This window comes from Salvelinus namaycush, chromosome 8 (assembly GCF_016432855.1).
Source record: "Salvelinus namaycush isolate Seneca chromosome 8, SaNama_1.0, whole genome shotgun sequence".
In the NCBI taxonomy this organism is placed as follows: Eukaryota; Metazoa; Chordata; class Actinopteri; order Salmoniformes; family Salmonidae; genus Salvelinus; species Salvelinus namaycush.
In genome coordinates, this window is record NC_052314.1 from 25344103 (window position 1) to 25365842 (window position 21740).

The following is a 21740-nucleotide window of genomic DNA, read 5'->3' on the forward strand; positions in this document are numbered from 1 at the left end:
CTGACTATGTTTGCTTTAACCTAAGACCTTTGCACACCACAGGAATGTGTTGAGGGGTCCCCAAAGGTTTTCTGCACATGACCCCAAATTTACACTAGAAAATGCATGGGACCCCACTTTGGAAAATAATAGGCCTAACAGTTAACACTATGTGTTCACATTCACTAAATGTTAGGTCCCACAGGCTGTCCCAACATGATAATGACATGACAGCACATTTGTGTAAAAAGGCCCTTAGTTGACACTGTACACATTTTGAAGAGAAAGAGTTTGATAAGCTTACAGATTTTCTCAGGGGACCCCATTTCAATTTCAGGGGACCCCACCCCAAGTTTGGGAAACACTGTGTTAGCCAATTAAGCAAAAACCTTAATATTTGCTCGGGGAGCTATAGCAAGTCTTCAGTTCTCAGGCAGTTCTCACTTCCGTTACATTATGGACACCTCTATAAACATTAGATCAGTGGAGGCTGCTGATGGGAGAACGGCTTATAATAATGGCCGGAACAGAGCAAATGGAATGGCATCAAACACCTGGAAACTGTTTGTTTGATACATTCGATACCATTCCACCCATTCCGCTCCAGTCATTATCACGAGCCCATTCTCCCCAATTAAGGTGCCACTAACCTCCTGTGCATTACATCCATTCCAACCTACTATGTCCGGACAACGTGAAGCCATACTCAACAGGGCCTTGGTCTGTCATACACCTGTTTTGTGCCAAACTGACAGTGCATCTTGTTCAATGTGCCTCTATGAATGTGCCATATTTCTATCCATGAATGTACCATTTGAGCAGGGCCAGTTTACCACATTTGGGTCAGCTAACACTGCATTTCAACACATTTGGCTATGGAGCAGAGAGAGAATGTGCAGTTTTATAATGCTATTCTACACATTTCATCATGAGGCGAAAATGTTGCAGTTTAAAGCAAATTTCCAGTAATTCTACACTTTTTGCCATCTCATGCTTTTGTTCACATTTGGCCATAGGGCTGAGAGAACATTTTACAGTTTTAAAGCTAATTTCCTGCAAATGCAGGGGTGGGGGGGATTGGCGCTCCCTGGAGGTCGGGGGAGGCACTTACCCTGTGTGCCAGTTCGGTAATCCAGCCCTGCATTTCAAATCAAATCAAATTTTATTTGTCACATGCGCCGAATACAACAGATGTAGACTTTAATGTGAAATGCTTACTTACAAGCCCTTAACCAACAGTGCAGTTCAAGAAGAAGAAAATATTTACCAAGTAGACTAAAATAAAAAGCAATAATAAAAGTAACACCATAAGAATAACAATAACGAGGGTATATACAGGGGGCGCTGGTACTGAGTCAGTGTGCAGGGGTACAGGCTAGTTGAGGTAATCTGTACATGTAGATGGGGGCGAAGTGACTATGCATAGGTAACAACCAAACAGCGAGTGTACAAAAAGGAGGGGGGGGTCAATGTAAATTGTCTGGTGGCGATTTTATGGATTGTTCAGCAGTCAAATGGCTTGGGGGTAGAAGCTGTTGAGGAGCCTTTTGATCCTAGACTGGGTGCTCCGGTACTGCTTGCCGTGCGGTAGCTGGAGTCTCTGACAATTTTATGGGCTTTCCTCTGACACCGCCTATTATATAGGTCCTGGATGGCAGGAAGCTTGGCCCCAGTGATGTGTAGCGCCTTACGGTCAGATGCCAAGCAGTTGCCATACCAGGCGGTGATGCAACCGGTCAGGATGCTCTCGATGGTGCAGCTGTAGAATCTTTTGAAGATCTGGGGACCCATGCCAAATCTTTTCAGTCTCCTGAGGGGGAGAAAGGTTTTGTCACGCCCTCTTCACACCTGTCTTGGTATGTTTGGACCATGATAGTTCGTTGGTGATGTGGACACCAAGGAACTTGAAACTCTCGACCCGCTCCTCTACAGCACCGTCAATGTTAATGGGGGTCTGTTCGGCCCGCCTTTTCCTGTAGTCCACAATCAGCTCCTTTGTCTTGCTCATAATGAGGTAGAGGTTGTTGTCCTGGCACCACACTGCCAGTTCTCTGACCTCCCATTTGAGACCTGCTCAATGTAAAGGTGCTAAATCATGTACCTGATTGAAATTCTCAATGCATGTAAAGTATAATGTATAAAACCATTGGCTCATGAATCATGATTAATTGTAATAAAACAGAGGCCAGGAGATAAAGGTTGCATCAGTGCCTCAGGCAAGAGTGTGTGAGGAGAACGTCCCCTGGTGACTACTTTAGATATTGCTTAACATTTGCATTCCAATCATTGACCATAAATACATATGAGAATAATGTAGGCCTATTTAGTATCGCAATGTTAGGATGTTTTTTAAATTTACTTATTTAACTAGTGAAGGGAAAGGGGGATACCTAGTCAGTTGTACAACTGAATGCCTTCAACTGAAATGTGTCTTCTGTATTTAACCCAACCCCTCTGAATCAGAGAGGTGCGGGGGCTGCCTTAACAGACGTCCACGGCACCCTGGGAACAGTGGGTTAACTGCCTTGCTCAGGGGCAGAACGACAGATTTTTACCTTGTCAGCTTGGGGATTCGATCCAGCAACCTTTCGGTTACTTGCCCAACGCTCTAACCACTAGAACAAATTCTTATTTACAATGATGGCCTACCGATACATGTTTTGTTTTTAAACACACGTTCTGTGGTATTATTAATAAACTATGAAATCTATTGGCTCAAACCATGGGCAGCTAAGGATGTATGCTTAGTCAGTGCGTGTGTCAGTATGTAACCAAGCCGATGATCTCACTATGAAAAGAGAGAAACATTAAAAAAATAAGAGAACACTAAAACAGGTTCAAGTACGGTTAAGGATGCTCAAATGAACTCGGAAATGAAAATGTATCCGTTCCGTTCCCAAAAACGTCAAACTGGAATAGAACAAAGTTGGCCTTAGACATACTGATATAAACTCGATTTTGCGTCCCTCCTTGGCCTTGGCTTAACTAAGGATTTGGGATGTAGCTGATTTTAGATCGGTTCTTAGATCCCTCGGGCAACTTATACCCGGAGCTGAAACTAAAAAACAAGTCAATTGGTTGTAGCCTACTTCCGTGTTTTCTTTTAAACGACATCGCTCCATACACATAAGAAAAAGGAGAAACACAACCATGACTTTCCTTCGAAGGTTTGCGACTAGGCACTGCTCTCTCTCCCGCGGCTTGGGTGCTCTATCCCCGGCGTCTCTTGGAGCTCCAGGCTCGGTAACGTTACACAAGCTGGGAGTGGAAAAGCTGCCCAGCCGAGGACGCCCTTTCACGGGGCACAATGACACACACACAAGCTGGCTACACACCGAGACGCCAGAGTCCATAGAAGTGGATCTAAAGCGACTAGATGGGGAGGACACTGGTAGGGAAGGACGCTCTTTTAAACTTTATGCTTTCCGCTCCCAGGAAATCAAGTTGAGCGGTAGTAAGGTTTACAATTTGTGCAAGTTCCACAATATTCACCATGATCGACAGTCTGGTCTCAGAGCATTTCGTATGAGCGTTCCATTTATTATGATATGTATGTATTAATTTGTGGATGTCCATCACTCATTTTGTATGATATGTTACGAATTTGCTAAATGTATAATATGTTACAAATTCTAGCTAGGTGGCTGACTAATGCTAGAAGGGTTAGCTAAAAGGGTTAAGGGGAGGGTTACCTAACATGCTAAGTAGTTGAAAAGTTGCTAATCAGCTAAATGCTAAAGTTGTCCGTGATGAGATTCGAACTCCAACCTTTGGGTTGCTTAACGTTTGTGTTATACGCCCACCCACCCATCCGACCAATCAAATACTCTAATATGGGTTATGTAACCATACAAAATGTAACATATCTTACTTGTATGAGAATATTGAATTTAAATGGGCTATGTTACGTCTAGTGTATGAGACCAGGCTGGGATTGACAATGCTGAGAATCATAAACTCAGCAAAAAAATAAATGTCCTCTCACTGTCAACTGCGTTTTTATTTCAGCAAACTTAACATATGTAAATATTTGTATGAACTTAACAAGATTCAACAACTGAGACATAAATTGAACAAGTTCCACAGACATGTGATTAACAGAAATGGAATAATGTGTCCCTGAACAAAGGGGGAGTCAAAATCAAAAGTAACAGTCAGTTTCTGGTGTGGCCATCAGCTGCATTAAGTACTGCAGTGCATCTCCTCCTCATGGACTGAACCAGATTTGCCAGTTCTTGTTGTGAGATATTACCCCACTCTTCCACCAAGGCACCTACCTGCAAGTTCCCAGACATTTCTGGGGGGAATGGCCCTAGCCCTCACCCTCCGATCCAACAGGTCCCAGACGTGCTCAATGGGATTGAGATCCGGGCTCTTCGCTGGCCATGGCAGAACACTGACATTTCTGTCTTGCAGGAAATCACGCACAGAACGAGCAGTATGGCTGGTGGCATTGTCATGCTGGAGGGTCATGTCAGGATGAGCCTGCAGGAAGGGTACCACATTAGGAAGGAGGATGTCTTCCCTGTGACGCAAAGTGTTGAGATTGCCTGCAATGACAACAAGCTCATTCGATGATGCTGTGACACACCGCCCCAGACCATGATGGACCCTCCACCTCCAAATCGATCCCGCTCCAGAGTACAGGCCTCGGTGTAACGCTCATTCCTTCGACGATAAACGCGAATCCGACCATCACCCCTGGTGAGACAAAATGGCGACTCGTCAGAGAAGAGCACTTTTTGCCAGTCCTGTCTGGTCCAGCGACGGTGGGTTTGTGCCCATAGGCGACGTTGTTGCCGGTGATGTCTGGTGAGGACATGCCTTACAACAGGCCTACAAGCACTCAGTCCAGCCTCTCTCAGCCTAATGCGGACAGTCTGAGCACTGATGGAGGGATTGTGCCTTCCTGGTGTAACTCGGGCAGTTGTTGTTGCCATCCCGTACCTGTCCCGCAGGTGTGATGTTTGGATGTACCGATCCTGTGCAGGTGTTGTTACACGTGGTCTGCCACTGCGAGGACGATCAGCTGTCCGTCCTGTCTCCCTGTAGCGCTGTCTTAGGCATCTCACAGTACGGACATTGCAATTTATTGCCCTGGGCATCTTTCCTTTGGTGTTTTTCAGAGTCAGTAGAAAGGCCTCTTTAGTGTCCTAAGTTTTCATAACTGTGACCTTAATTGCCTACCGTCTGTAAGCTGTTAGTGTCTTAACGACCATTCCACAGGTGCATGTTCATTAATTGTTTGGTTCATTGAACAAGCATGGGAAACAGTGTTTAAACCTTTTACAATTAAGATCTGTGAAGTTATTTCGATTTGTACGAATTATCTTTGAAAGACAGGGTGCTGAAAAAGGGACCTTTCTTTTTTTGCTGAGTTTAGGTAGCTTAGGTGAATAAGCTTACCCTGAAATGACATAAACATTATCTGAAGTTACAGGGGAAGTAAGCGCACCACCTGCTGTGCCATAAAGGTCCAGCCCTTGATTCTGCCTCTTGGTAGAGGCAGAAGAAGTAGTAGGCACTTTGATACAGGGAGTGTTGTGTTGCAGGAGCTTCTGTACAGAGTGAAAACCATTTCCTACTATTCAGTGTTTACCTCAGTGTTAATCACTGAATAGTAGGAAATGGTTTTCACTCTGTGAAATGGTTTTCACTCTTTCACTCTGACATATTTACACACACACAGGGTAGATGCTGCTTATAAAAAAGCCTTCAGCCTAGCCACAGGTCAGACACAGCCTCAGGCATTCACCTCCTGTCTCTTTCCCTCCTTTCCTCCCTCCATCACCTCCTCTCCTTCCCACTCCTTCTGTCCCTCCTATCCTCTTCTTCCTCCCTCCCTCATCCTCTCCTCTTCTCCAGACATACACACACACACACCTGTCACCTCATGGCTCAAATCTAATGTGACAACATCATCAACATCTGCACCTGGGCCTGTGCAGCTGCTTATATTTCAAATGCATAAACAATAACACACACACACCACATACCTTCTTGAGGCAGTACACGTGACTCTCTCTTTCTCTCTGTAGGTATAGCTGAGGTGTTGATGTGCCGTCAGAAGGCAAAGAACGCTCTGGGCCGTGTGTTTGTCTCTCAGGTGGGTTTGATCTCTATTTGACCTTACACACGCATCGAATTGCTAACTATTGATCAGAGGTGTGGAGTGAAGTCACATGACTTGGACTCGAGTCTGACTTGATAGAAAATAAAATAACTTTAGACGCTGAGGAGTATTTCTGTCTGTAATAAAGCCCCTCTGTGGGGGGAAAACTAATTATGATTGGCTGGGTCTGGCTCTCCAGTGGGTGGGTCTATGCCCTCCCAGGTCCACCCATGGCTGCACCCCTGCCCAGCCATGTGAAATCCATAGATCAGGACCTAATGAATTTCTTTCAATTGACACATTTCCTGATATGAACTGTAACTCAGTAAAATCTTTGAAATTGTTGCATGTTGCATTTTAATTTTTTTAAATTCAGTATATACAGTTGAAGTCGGAAGTTTACATACACCTTAGCCAAGTACATTTATACTCAGTTTTTCATATATCCTAACATTTAATCCTAGTAAAAATTCCCTGTCTTAGGTCAGTTAGGATCACCACTTTATTTTAAGAATGTGAAATGTCAGAATAATAGTAGAGAGAATGATTTGTTTCAGCTTTTATTTCTTTCGTCACATTCCCAATGGGTCAGACGTTTACATACACTCAATTAGTATTTGGTAGCATTGCCTTTAAATTGTTTAACTTGGGTCAAACATTTCAGGTAGCCTTCCACAAGCTTCCCACAATAAGTTGGGTGAATCTTGTCCCATTCCTCCTGACAGAGCTGGTGTAACTGAGTCAGGTTTGTAAGCCTCCTTGCTTGCACACACTTTTTCAGTTCTGCCCACAAATTTTCTATAGGATTGAGGTCAGGGCTTTGTGATGGCCACACAAATACCTTGACTTTGTTGTCCTTAAGCCAGTTTGCCACAACTTTGGAAGTATGCTTGGGGTCATAGTCCATTTGGAAGACCCATTTGCGACCAAGCTTTAACTTCCTGACTGATGTCTTGAGATGTTGCTTCAATATATCCACATAATTCTTCTGCCTCATGATGTCATCTATTTTGTGAAGTGCACCAGTCTCTCCTGCAGCAAAGCACCCCCACAACATGATGCTCCCACCCCCGTGCTTCACGGTTGGGATGGTGTTCTTCGGCTTGCAGGCCTCCCCCTTTATCCTCCAAACATAACGATGGTCATTATGGCCAAACAGTTCTATTTTTGTTTCATCAGACCCGAGGACATTTCTCAAAAAAGTATGATCTTTGTCCCCATGTGCAGTTGCAAACCATAGTCTGGCTTTTTTATGGCGGTTTTGGAGCAATGACTTCTTCCTTGCTGAGCTGCCTTTCAGGTTATGTCGAAATAGGATTCCTTTTGTTTCCTCCAGCATCTTCACAAGGTCCTTTGCTGTTGTTCTGGGATTGATTTGCACTTTTCGCAAACCAAAGTACGTTCATCTCTAGGAGACAGTACGCTTCTCCTTCCTGAGCGGTATGATGGCTGCATGGTCCCATGGAGTTTATACTTGAGTGCTATTGTTTGTACAGATGAACGTGGTACCTTCAGGCATTTGGAAATTGCTCCCAAGGATGAACCAGACTTGTGGAGGTCTCCAATTTTTTTATGAGGTCTTGGCTGATTTTTTAAATTTATTTTCCCATGTCAGGCAAAGAGGCATTGAGTTTGAAGGTAGGACTTGAAATACATCCACAGGCACACCTCCAATTGACTCAAATGATGTCAATTAGCCTATCAGAAGCTTCTAAAGCCATGACATAATTTTCTGGAATTTTCCAAGCTTTTTAAAGGCACAGTGAACTTAGAGAATGTAAACTTCTGAGCCACTGGAGTTGTGATACAGTGAAATAATCTGTCTGTAAACAATTGTTGGAAAAAATACTTGTGTCATGCACAAAGTAGATGTCCTAACCGACTTGCCAAAACTATAGTTTGTTAACAAGAAATTTGTGGAGTGGTTGATAAACGAGTTTTAATGACTCCAATCTAAGTCTACGTAAACTTCCGACTTCAACTGTATACCTTAGTGGTAGTACTGACTACAGTGCCATCAAAGTATTCATACCCTTTGACTTATTCCACATTTTGATGTGTTACAGCCTGAATTCAAAATGTATTAAACATACTTTTTTCTCACCCATCTACACACAATACCTCATAATGAGAAAGTGAAAACATGTTTTTAGAAATTTCAGCAAATTTATTGAAAATGAAATACAGAAATATCTCATCTACATAAGTATTCACACCCCTGAGTCAATACTTCGTAGAAGCACCTTTGGCAGTGATTACAGCTGTGAGTCTTTCTGGGTAAGTCTCTTAAGAGCTTTCCACACCTGGATTGTGCAACATTTGCCCGTTGTTCTTTTCAAAATTCTTCAAGCTCTGTCAAATTGGTTGTTGACATTGCTAGACAACCAATTTCAGGTCTTGCCATAGATTTTCAAGTAGATTTAAGTCAAAACCATAACTCAGCCACTTGGGAACATTCACTGTTTTCTTGGTATCAACTTGTGTAGATTTGGCGTTGTGTTTTAGATTATTGTCCTGCTGAAAATGTGAATTAATCTCCCAGTGTCTGCTAGACAGCAGACTGAACCAGGTTTTCCTCTAGGATTTTACCTGTGCTTAGCTCCATTCCGCTTCTTTTTATAAAAAAAAAACTCCCCAGACCTTAACAATTACAAGCATACCCATAACATGATGCCGCCACCACTACAGTATGCTTGAAAATATGGAGAGTGGTAGTCAGTAATGTGTTGTTTTGGATTTGTCCCAAAAATAAAACTTTTTATTCAGGACAAAACGCTAATTGCTTTGCCATTTTTTTTTGCAGTATTGCTTTAGGGCAGCGTTTCCCAAACTAGGTCCTCAGGACCCCAAGGGGTGTACATTTTGGTTTTTTCCCTAACACTACACAGCTGATTCAAGTTATCAAAGCTTGATGACTAGTTGATTATTTGAATACAGGTAGGCCACATGATCCTGCTTGCTCTGGATTCCAGAAAAGTGACAATGTGACATGATATCCCTAGTTGATATTGACTGCTAACATGAATGACTTTCAGCTCAAAATGCAGGTGTATGACGCAGTTTATTTCTATATCTTGCGTTTTGAAAATGCGTCACCGTTTATGGTTGTAATGATAGGCTACATTGTGAGTGCCTGTACGCCCTGCGTGCATGTGCTTCCGTGGGGGTAGGAAGCTTTGAACCATTTCTTTTTGGGGGTCGCGTGTGAAAAAGTTTGAACACTACTGAGTTAGCGAACAAATTGCTGATTTGCTGTACAGCTATAGGTTCAGGTTCAGCGCAAACGTCAATTTGTAGGGAGAGAGGATTGCCAATGTCACGAGGCTGCTGAGGTGAGAACGGCTCATAATAATGGCTGGAACGGCGCGAATGGAATGGCATCAAACACCTGGAAACCATGCGTTTGATGTATTTGATACATTCCACTCATTACACTCCAGTCAATTCCACGAGCCTATTCTCCCCAATTAATGTGCCACCAACCTCCTGTGAAATTTGCTCAAAAAACTGTTCGGGGATCAAGTTAGCCTCATTAAATATACAAAGATTTGTAGTTGAACAAGTCATTGCCTGTACAGATTTATTTTTGCTTGACTTGACTTGGAAAAAAACCTGTGACTCGACTTGCTCTTAGAATGCACGACTTGGACTTGACTCAAGACTCGACCCGTTCTACTCGGGACTTGACTTAAGACTTGGACCTTTGGACCTTCTTGTGAGTGACTTGAATAATAGTGACTTGGTCCCAGCTCTGCTATTGATCTAACAGAGTATGATGACTGCTAAGACTATTCTCTCTCTCTCTCCCATTCCCTCTCTCTATCCATCTCTCTCTAGATGAGGGAGCTGGTGTCCTCTCTACACCATGACTCAGCTGTGAGAGTGGTGGTCTTCAGGAGTCTGGTACAAGGGGTCTTCTGTGCAGGTCTGTCATTTTGTGTGTGTGTGTGTGTGTGTGTGTGTGTGTGTGTGTGTGTGTGTGTGTGTGTGTGTGTGTGTGTGTGTGTGTGTGTGTGTGTGTGTGTGTGTGTGTGTGTGTGTGTGTGTGTGTGTGTGTGTGTGTGTGTGTGTGTCTGTGTGTTTTGATGTCTTCTCTGTGTCTTCTGAAGGAGCTGATCTGAAGGAGAGAGCTGAGATGAACCACTCTGACTCCGATCTGTTTGTTCACGGCCTGCGCTCACTCATGACTGAGATCGGTGAGGGGGGTGTGATCGATTTTTAGGATGTCTCATACTGCTCTCTGTCACCTTTCACTGCAAATGCGGAAGTGTTACATACATTACCAGTCAAAAGTTTGGACACACCGACTCATTCCAGGGTTTAAATTTATTTTTACTATTTTCTACATTGTAGAATAATAGGGAAGACATCAAAACTATGAAATAACACATTTGGAATCATGTAGGAACCAGAAAAGTGTGAAACAAATCAAAATATATTTGATATTCTTCAAAGTAGCCACCCTTTGCCTTGATGACAGCTTTTCACACTCTTGGCATTCTCTCAACTAGGTTCATGAGGTAGTCACCTGGAATGCATTTCAATGAACAGGTGTGCCTTGTTCAAAGTTAATTTGTGGAATTTCTTTCGTTAGTGTGTTTGAGCCAATCATTTGTGCTGTGAAATGGCAGGGTTGGTATACAGAAGAAAGCCCTATTTGGTAAAAGACCACGTCCATATTAAGGCAATAACAGCTCAAATAAGCAAAGAGAAAAGACAGACCATCATTACTTTAAGACATGAAGGTCAGTCAATCTGGAGAATTTCAAGAACTTTGAAAGTTTCTTCAAGTGCAGTCGCAAAAAACCATCAATCGCTATGATGAAACTGGCTCTCATGAGGACCACCACAGGAAAGGAAGACCCAGAGTTACCTCTGCTGCAGAGGATAAGTTCATTAGATTTACCAGCCTCAAAAATTGCAGCCAAAATAAATGCTTCACAGAGTTCAAAGTAACAGACACATCTCAACATCAACTGTTCAGATGATGAACATGAATGTGAATCAGGACTTCATGATCGAATTGCTGCGAAGAAACTAGAGGTCGACCAATTAATTGGAATGGACGATTTAATTAGGGCTGATTTCAAGTTTTCATAACAATCGGTAATCTGCATTTTTGGACACCGATTATGGCCGATTACATTGCACTCCACGAGGAGACTGCGTGGCAGGCTGACTACCTGTTATGCGAGTGCAGCAAGCAGTCAAAGTAAGTTGCTAGCTAGCATTAAACTTATCTTATAAAAAAACAATCAATCTTAACATAATCACTATTTAACTACACATGGTTGATGATATTACTAGTTTATCTAGCTTGTCCTGCGTTGCATATAATCGATGCGGTGCCTGTTCATTTATCATTGAATCACAGCCTACTTCGCCAAACGGGGGATTTAACAAGCGCATTCGCGAAAAAAGCACTGTCGTTGCACCAATGTGTATCTAACCATAAACATCAACGCCTTTCTTAAAAGCAATACACAAGTATATATTTTTAAACCTGCATATTTAGTTAATATTGCCTGCTAACATGAATTTATTTTAACTGGGGAAATTGTGTCACTTCTCTTGCGTTCTGTGCAAGCAGAGTCAGGGTATATGCAGCAGTTTGGGCTGCCTGGCTCGTTGCGAACTGTGTGAAGACCATTTCTTCCTAACAAAGACCGTAATTAATTTGCAGAATTGTACATAATTATGACATAACATTGAAAGTTGTGCAATGTAACAGCAATATTTTGACTTAGGGATACCACCCGTTAGATAAAATACTGAACGAATAAATATGTTGTTTTCTAAATTAGTTTCTGGATTTGACCATATTAATGACCTAAGGCTCGTATTTATGTGTGTTATTATATTATAATTGAGTCTATGATTTGATATTTGATAGAGCAGTCTGACTGAGCGGTGGTAGGCAGCAGCAGGCTCATAAGCATTCATTCAAACAGCACTTTCCTGCGTTTTCCTGCACTTCGCTGTGCTTCAAGCATTGCACTGTTTATGACTTCAAGCCTATCAACTCCCGGGATTAGGCTGGCAATACTATAGTGCCTATAAGAACATCCAATAGTCAAAGGTATATGAAATACAAGTGGTATAGAGAGAAATATTCCTATAATAACTACAACTCTAAAACTTCTTACCTGGGAATATTGAAGACTCATGTTAAAAGGAACCACCAGCTTTCATATGTTCTCATGTTCTGAGCAAGGAACTTAAACGTTAGCTTTTTTACATGGCAAATATTGCACTTTTACTTTCTTCTCCAACACTTTGTTTTTGCATTATTTAAACCAATTTGAACATGTTTCATTATTTGAGACTAAATTGATTTTATTGATGTATTATGTTAAGTTAAAATGAAAGTGTTCATTCAGTATTGTTGTAGTTGTCATTATTACAAATATATATATATATATATAAAAATCGGCCGATTTAATTGGTATCGTTTTTTTTTAGTCCTCCAATAATCGGTATCGGCGTTGAAAAATCATAATCGGTCGACCTTTAAAAGAAATCACTACTAAAGGACACCAATAGTAAGAAGAGCCTTGCTTGTGCCAAGAAACACGAGCAATGGCCATTAGACCAGTGGAACTCTGTCCTTTGGTCTGATGACTCTAAATTTGAGGTTTTTGGTTCCAACCGCTGTGTCTTTGTGAGATGCAGAGTAGGTGAACGGATTATCTCTGCATGTGTGGTTCCCACCGTGAGGCATGGAGGAGGAGGTGCTTTGCAGGTGACACTGTCTGTGATTTATTTAGAAGTCAAGGCAAACTTAACCAGCATGGCTACCACAGCGTTCTGCAGTGATACGCAATCCCATCTGGTTTGCGTTTAGTGGGACTATCATTTTTTTTTAACAGGACAATGACCCAACACACCCAGACTGTGTAAGGGCTATTTGACCAAGAAGGAGAGTTATGGAGTGCTGTATCAGATGACCTGCCCTCCACAATCACCAGACCTGAAGGAAAAGCAGCCAACAATTTCTCAGCATATGTGGGAACTCCTTCAAGACTGTTGGAAAAGCATTCCAGGTGAAGCTGGTTGAGAGAATGAGTGTGCAAAGCTGTCATCAAGGCAAAGGGTGGCTACTTTGAAGAATCTCAAATATAAAGTATATTTTGATTTGTTTAACACTTTTTTTGGTTACTACATGATTCCACATATTATTTCATAGTTTTGATGTCTTCACTATTATTCTACAATGTAGAAAATAGTAAAAATAAATACACTTTTGACTGGTACTGTATGTGTGTATATATAGCCTGTTCTCATGCTAGTACATCTCTCTCAACAACCCGAAATTCTCTCTCTCTCATATCACTTTATACAGTGCTTTCGGGAAAGTATTCAGACCCCTTGACTTTTTGCACATTTTGTTACGTTACAGCCTTATTCTAAAATAGATTAAATGAAAAAAATTCCCCATCAATCTAAACGCAATGCCCCATAATGACAAAGTGAACCGTTATTTTTAAATATTTGCAAATGTATTCAAAATAAAAAACAATACCTTATTTACATAAGTATTCAGACCCTTTGCTATGAGACTTGAAATTGAGCTCAGGTGCATCCTGCTTCCATTGATCATCCTTGAGATGTTTCTACAACTTGGAGTCCACTTGTGGTAAATTCAATTGATGGGACATGGCACATGGCAGCCCGCTTGGCGTTTGCCAAAAGGCACCTAAAGGACTCTCAGACCATGAGAAACAAGATTATCTGGTCTGATGAAACCAAGATTGAACTCTTTGGCCTGAATGCCAAGCGTCACGTCTGGAGGAGACCTGGCACCATCCCCACGGTGAAGCATGGTGGTGGGAGCATCATGCTGTGGGGATGTTTTTCAGCAGCAGGGACTGGGAGACTCAGGATCGAGGGAAAGATGAACGGCGCAAAGGACAGACAGATCTTTGATGAAAACCTGCTCCAGAGTGCTCAGAACCTTAGACAGGGGCGAAGGTTCACCTTCCAACAGGACAACGACCCTAAGCACACTGCCAAGACAACGCAGGAGTGGCTTTGGGACAAGTCTCTGAATGTCCTTGAGTGGTCCAGCCAGAGCCCGGACTTGAACCCGATCGAACATCTCTGGAGAGACCTGAAAATAGCTGTGCAGTGACATTCCCCATCCAACCTGACACAGCTTGAGAGGATCTGCAAAGAAGAATGGAAGAAACTCCCTAAATACAGGTGTGTCAGGAAGACTCGAGGCGGTAATCCTTGCCAAAGGTGCTTCAACAAAGTACTGAGCAAGGGTCTGAATACTTATGTTAATGTGATATTTCAGTATTTTATTTTCAATAAATTAGCAAATTAATTCTAAAAAACAATTTTTCTTTTGTCATTATGAGGTATTGTGTTAAGATTGATAATAAAGGAAAAAAACTAGTTAATACATTACAGCCTTATTCTAAAATGTAACAAAATTTGGAAAAAGTCAAAGGGTCTGAATACTTTACGAATGCGCTGTCGGCCTCCACTACACAGTACGAGTTTCGACAAAATTAGAACGTTATCACAGGGCCTCTCGAGTGGCGCAGCGGTCTGAGGCACTGCATCACAGTGGTAGAGGCGTCACTACAGAACCGGGTTCGATCCCGGGCTGTATCACAACCGGCATTGATCGGGAGTCCAATAGGGCGGCGCACAATTGGCCTAGCGTTGCCCGGGTTAAGGGAGGGTTTGGCCGGGGGGCTTTACTTGTCTCATCGTGCTCTAGCGACTCCTTGTGGCGGGCCGGGTGCCTGCAGGCTGAACTCGGTCATCAGTTGAATGGTGTTTCCTCCGACACATTGGTGCGGCTAGCTTCCGTTTTAAGCGGGCAGGTTTTAAGAAGCTCGGTTTGGCGGGTCATGTGTCGGCGGACGAATGACTCGACCTTCACCACCCGAGCCCGTTGGAGAGTTGCAGTGATGAGACAAGGTCAAAATGGGGGAGAAAAAGGGTGTAAAAAATATAGTGTGTGTTTGTGCATTGTACTGTGTGTGTGCATTGCATTGTGTGCAGGCGTGCGTTCATAGTCTGTAACTACATCGTCTGAACTCTCCACATGTCGTCTCTCTATGGATGTTGCATCGCTAATGCAGCCTTGTTGCCCATGCCGACGGTTGCTGCGGTGGATGGCTTCGCCCTTGGAGGGGGTCTGGAGCTGGCGCTCGCCTGTGACCTTCGCACAGCTGGTCAGTGACCTCTAACCTCTTACCTCACCAATCGCCATTAGCCTCACTGGGAGCCATCCCTTTTTGTGACGAATAAAGACAGTCTAGATTAATATGTACATTGCATTCGGAAAGTATTCAGACCGCCTTATTCAAAAATGTATTAAATATTTTTTTCCCTCATCAATCTACACACAATACCCCATAATAACAAAGTGAAAACAGGTTTTTATACATTTTAGCAAATGTATTAAGGAATAAAAAAACATGTAAATAACGTATAAGTATTCAGACCCTTTGCTATGAGACTTTGAGCTTAGGTGCATCCTGTTTCCATTGATCATCCTTGAAATGTTTCTACAACTTGATTGGGGTCCACCTGTGGTAAATTCAATTAATTGGACATGATTTGGAAAGGCACACACCTGTCTATTTAAGGTCCCACAGTTGACAGTGCATGTCAGAGCAAAAAGCAAGCCATGAGGTTGAAAGGAATTGTCCGTAGAGCTCCGAGACATGATTGTGTCGAGCCACAGATCTGGGGAAGGGTACCAAGATATTTCTGCAGCATTGAAGGTCCCCAAGAACACAGTGGCCTCCATCATTCTTAAATGGAAGAAGTTTGGAACCACCAAGACTTCTTAGAGCTGGCAGCCCAGCCAAACTTGAGCAATCGGGGGAGAAAGGCCTTGGTCAGGGAGGTGACCAAGAATCCAATGGTCGCTCCAGAGTTCCTCTGTGGAGATGGGGAAACCTTCCAGAAGGTCAACCATCTCTGCAACCCTCCACCAATCAGACCTTTATGGTTGAGTGGCCATACAGAAGCCACTCTTCAGTAAAAGGCACATGACAGCTGTTGTGGCATTGTTCTGTATTACCAAATGAGGAGAGTTGCAAACCACACACCAGTCAGAGTTAACTTAAACTTCATCTTTAATAATGAGCTTTACAATAGCCCTTTGACTCTCAGATCAATTCAGTGTCAATGAATTTTGAGAGACCCTACAGAAGAATACAAAGATCTTTTATAGCCAAGATACACCCCTCTCAACTTACATGACGAACCACAGATCTTAGGAACAGTTCAAAGGTTAAGATTTGTATGAAAGATATCTATAAAACATAGCAGACAGTTACTGCTGTGTCAACAGTTCTCATTGTAAAGACCAGTGTCTGGCCCCCTCCTACTCCAAACTGGAACCCGTCTCACCCTGGTACGGTATAGCACAAAAACATTACCTTTACTATCTGGAATGCTCTTTAGGCTTTATTACCCAAAGACATCGTAAATCTCCTCTGTCAGTGCTATCTCATAGAGTCCCATCCAACCATTCTAATGCAATACAAAGATTATAATAATCTTACAAGCACTATAACATAATCTTGCAATTTTCCACGACACAGCCCGCTTGGAGTTTGCCAAAAGGAACCTAAAGACTCTCAAACCATGAGAAACAAGATTCTCTGGTCTGATGAAACAAAGATTGAACTCTTTGACCTGACTGCCAAGTGTCACGTCTGGAAGAAACCTGGCACCATCCCTACAGTGAAGCATGGTGGTGGCAGCAGCATGCTGTGGGGATGTTTTTCAGCAGCAGGGACTGGGAGACTAGTCAGGATCGAGGGAAAGATGAACGGAGCAAAGTACAGAGAGATCCTTGATGAAAACCTGATCCAGACCGCTCAGGACCTCAGGCTGGGGCGAAGTTTCTCCTTTTGTTACACTTCCCCAGATCTGTGCCTCAACACAATCCTGTCTCGAAGTTCTACGGACAATTCCTTTCAACCTCATGGCTTGGTTTTTGCTCAGACATGCACTGTCAACTGTGGGACCTTATACATACAGGTGTGTGCCTTTCCAAATCATGTCCCATCAATTGAATTTACCACAGGTGGACTCCAATCAAGGTGGAGGAACATCTCAAGGATGATCAATGGAAACAGGATGCACCTGAGCTCAATTTCAAGTCTGACTGCAAATGGTCAGAATTTTTATCTAAATAAAGTATTTGTGTTTTTTATTTTAATATATTTGAAAAAATTCTGAACCTGTTTTCGCTTTGTAGTTATGGGGTATTGTGTGTAGATCGATGAGGGAATTTCTTTTTTTAGAATAAGGCTGTAACGTAACAAAATGTGTAAAAAGTCAAGGGGACCGAACACTTTCCAAATGCACGTATGTATGTATGTATGTATGTATGTGTGTGTGTGATATATATATATATATATATAATCACAATTACACTGAGTGTACAAAATGTTAAGAAAACCTTCCTAATATTGAGTTGCACCCCTCCCCCCCTTTGGCGAAAGCGTTCCACAGGGATGCTGGCCCATGTTGACCAATGCTTCCCACAGTTGTGTCAAGTTGGCTGGATGTCCTTTGGGTGGTGGACCCATTCAAGATACAAACGGGAAACTTCAACTTCAAAAACCATAACTTAAATATTTTGTCTTGCCCATTCACCCTCTGAATGGCACATATACACAATCCATGTCTCAAGACTTAATAATACTTATTTAACTGGTCTCCTCTCTTTTATCTACACTGATTTGAAGTGGATTTAACATGTGACGTCAATAAGGGATCATAGCTTTTACCTGGATTCACCTGGTCAGTCTGTCATGGAAAGCACAGGTGTTCATAATGTGTTGTACACTCAGTGTATGTATTGTTTTTTTATTCTGAAAAATTACTGAGTTCCGGACCTTAGAATGTTATTTAATTACTTTCAAATCACCTATAATCTCCGTTCTCGGAGAGTTACTAAAACCTCCCAGGAAATTGTTCAAGGAACCAGAGTAAAGCGTTCTCAGAACCTCCCTGGAACCTAAAAATAAACATTCCCAGAACAGGCAACATTTTTACTTCTGTTCTCAGAATGTTTACAAAAACATTCAGAAACCAAAAAACACGTTCCAAGGAACCAAATGTGCTAGCTGGGTCGTTATTTTGACCCTATTTGGTTTGTTATTTGAGTGAAATGCTCATTGTATTTATTTTAAAATGTAACCTTTATTTTGACAGGGAGTTAACGCTGAGACCAAACTCTCTTTTCCAAATGAGCCCTGTGTATCACAACAATAAACATCAAAATGCACATTATTATACACAACAATACATACAGTATGATGGCCATTGATCATTGTAAACATTTTATTTTTGGACAGCCCAATAGAGTAGCTTAAATCTTAGGTTATTGAAACACCTTTCACATGATAATGATTAGCAAAATATCTGGATTTATTCATAGTTCAAATTACTTTCTGACCACAAATGTGTGTATGCGTATGTAAATTCTGAGAGAAATTTAAGTTTAAGTTTTTCTTTACATTCCTGAGTCTTATTTTGTATAATTTGTAAAGCGAGCACATTTAGTTGCTATTTGTTGTACATTTTGTATAACATATACCAGTGTATTTAAATGTAAATAATGTATGTTTTTAATGATAAACGTATTCAAACACTCATGATTTTCGTTTCACCAACATACTTTTCCACAGTGGTACCTTATCATACGTAACTTATAATATATATTTTTATGGAACTGCTAACATCTAGAGAAAATATGGTTGGTAATAGATTTGAGGCAGAGGCGTGAGGTGAGCAGGTGTGTGTATGTGCGTGCACGTCTCACTCTTACAGACACATCAGTCAGTCTGTACTCCCACTGTTGCTAAATGACACGCAGCCAGTCTGACCTTCAACTGTCCTCTGTGTGTGTGTGTTGTGTTTCAGCCAAATCTGCACAGATGGGTCTGATTGAGACAACACGGGGGCTGCTCCCAGGGGCGGGTAAGACAACCAGAAGTCATATGCGCGCACAGATAAACACACACACCAGTTACCCTCATGTCACCTCATGGTTTGTTTGGCATAATGAGTTCAGCATTGTTCCCTCTGTACATCGTTTCTCCTATAGGGGGCAGTCAGAGGCTGCCCAGAGCAGTGGGCTTTGCCCTGGCCAAAGAGCTGATCTTCACCGGCAGGAGAGTGGATGGACAGAGGGCTGTGGACATGGGGCTGGTCAACAGAGCTACCGAGCAGAATCCAGACGGAGACGCTGCCTATAGAGAGGCACTGAGTCTGGCTAGAGAGATACTACCACAGGTTACACACACACAAAAACCTTACTCATTGTCTCTTTCCATTCCATAGTGATGAGGGATTTTATAGGTGGTTAGATAAAATGAGTTACGAGGGATGAGGAGAAGAGAGATTAACACATTGGCTGACTGACTGCTTGGGTTTCAATTAACACAAACACACACTGACTGACACTGGGGTTACATAGACATCTGCTGTCTCTCTGATCACATCCTGTCAGTTGTCAGTCACTGTCACCAGACCAGTCATACCAAACCAGGACACCAACTGACCACTGTAAGGGACATGGACAGCAGTGTTTGAACCTGGGTCATCTGCTGAGCTAGTTCAGGTCTTAGACATGGTTACTCATCGTGTGTGTTCGTGGTCCTTCTTACCCCCAGTGTGTTCTCTCTCCAGGCTCCCATTGCTGTGAGGATGGCCAAGGAGGCTATGAACAGAGGCATGGAGGTATGGCTGCTTTACTAAAGAACTTTACACATTACTCAGGGCCGGACCACCACATCTGGGGCCCGGGTAACTTCCTGCAATTCTACAATTTTTTCCCCATGGGGCAGAGAAAAATGTGCATCCTATTCTAGTTTGCCACGAAGCAGAGAGAAAATTTTGCATTTTTAAAACAAATTTCCTGCAATTAACATTTTGCCATTCCTTATGTGTTCATATGCTATCTGGGATACACCCACACACATCCCAGCTCATTATCTCAATGTATTTGATGACACCCGTCTCTGTGTGCTAGTAGCAGGTATGTCTGTAACCTGTCTGTCTCTCTCAGGTGGACATCACATCAGGGATGGCCATAGAGAGGATGTGTTATGCCAGGGTAAGCGGTCAAATGCTCATGTGCATTGTCTGAGGTCAAACTGTAGTGGTTAATCATCTTTCTCTCTCCAGGTGATCCCGACAAGAGACAGACAGGAGGGGATGGCTGCCTTTATAGAGAAGAGACCCCCACGCTACACTGGAGAGTAACACACATGGAGACTGCTGTTGTGTGATTGTACACAAACCTAATTTTCATTCCTTTAATAAAATGTTTTTCAACTGCAGTTGTAATATTTTAGCAGATGGGTTAAGGATAAGTGTTTGAGATAAAGGGATACAGATACAGTACTCGTTTACAACCGATGGGGGGGGGTGTACATTATTTATTTCAGAAACATGACCCTCAGCAGCAACATATGCAAATGCTTCCCCTTAGATCCACTCTGCCCCCAGTTTCATTAAGAAATACCCATACTGAAAGAAGAAACCGACTGTCACATTAGGGGAATGCACAGACATGACTAAACATTCCCACAGCTTCAATCACAGTGCGGATGCAAACTCACATTTAATATTCTGCCAATATGTATATTAGGATACTGACTTTAGTTCACAAATCAGTTCTGTACATTGCCCTTGATGCCATAAAGAAGGGATAGTATGACCCATGCAGCAGTAGCAAGCACATACAATGTGTAGGCTGATTGAAATTGAGCATGTTGTGATTTGCCAGCAGCCATGAAATGTAATGTCAGCCTCAGTTGCATAGAGAATGAAGACAGGAGCAGTAGCCTATAGCAGGATCACGCTCAGAACGTTGCAGATAGAATTGCCATGAATAGAGCTGACATGATTCTGTTACTCTTCAAGTCAGAGGCATGTCTGTTACACACAGTGTATTTCTGATTCAGAACATTCCATAACGTTGTACCTACTGAACAAGGCCCTGATGGGAGAGCACAATCAAGATACAATTCCAAATTGACTGAAGCCGCATGCACTTCTTGTGTACATCTGAAAGGACTGTGTGGGGTTAAGCAATATGGTGAAAATTCAAGAGAGCAAGGTGGAGAAACTGACATTTTGCTTACACCTATTCAATTCTTTTACATCTAAATGAAGTGCCTAAAGGGTAGGGGCTATGGGTCGATTTGGGATTGAGCTACTCTCTGCTTCAGAATTCCCCCCTCAGTTTTGACTCCTTTGTTCCATTAAGTACCTCATTTGGAAATAAACCAAAGACATGTATTATTGTTTCCGTGCAACACCTTAAACATTTCGTTATAACGATTGTAGTTTAATCTCCCCCAATCCAGGTATATACAGCACGTACAAAATAGAATCCTCACACTCAGCCTCATACATGCTCCTGAATGTACTGACACTAGTACAAACACACACTCACCTATACCCATACACTGATACACACACACAGAACCATTACCAACATACAGAAATATACAGGACTCAAGGAAAAAAATTGCCTTCATACTGTACAAAATTGTATTCTAAATATTGACCAATATATTTGCCATTTGTGTCCACAGGGGAAACCATATTTACTTTCCCAACATAATTTCTATTAACATAATTCAGAAGAACT

The 21740-nt window shown here is 42.3% G+C and overlaps 1 protein-coding gene across 2 annotated transcripts; it reads left to right on the top strand.

Annotated features, from left to right (window-relative positions):
• Positions 1 to 2871: 2871 nt before the first annotated feature.
• On the top strand, positions 2872 to 20421 carry echdc2 (enoyl CoA hydratase domain containing 2). 2 transcript variants are annotated; one of them, XM_038999519.1, is made up of 10 exons: positions 2874 to 3370; positions 6018 to 6085; positions 9929 to 10016; positions 10201 to 10287; positions 15190 to 15282; positions 19001 to 19057; positions 19185 to 19372; positions 19769 to 19819; positions 20148 to 20195; positions 20267 to 20421. In XM_038999519.1, exons 1-10 carry the CDS (start codon positions 3130 to 3132, stop codon positions 20342 to 20344), a joined length of 999 nt encoding a protein of 332 aa, XP_038855447.1. In that variant the 5' UTR covers positions 2874 to 3129; the 3' UTR covers positions 20345 to 20421. The 2 variants fall into 2 exon arrangements, with proteins under 2 accessions (XP_038855448.1, XP_038855447.1); XM_038999520.1 differs by lacking the exon at positions 15190 to 15282 and having other exon boundaries at positions 2872 to 3370.
• Positions 20422 to 21740: the final 1319 nt, after the last annotated feature.

Bases quoted from the DNA above. Each gene is read 5' to 3' on its own strand.
- echdc2 (XM_038999519.1), top strand. From the start codon at position 3,130: ATGACTTTCCTTCGAAGGTTTGCGACTAGGCACTGCTCTCTCTCCCGC. The intron at 10,017-10,200 runs GTCTGTCATTTT...TGTCTTCTGAAG, and splicing joins ACAAGGGGTCTTCTGTGCAG to GAGCTGATCTGAAGGAGAGA. The intron at 15,283-19,000 runs GTCAGTGACCTC...GTTGTGTTTCAG, and splicing joins CTGTGACCTTCGCACAGCTG to CCAAATCTGCACAGATGGGT.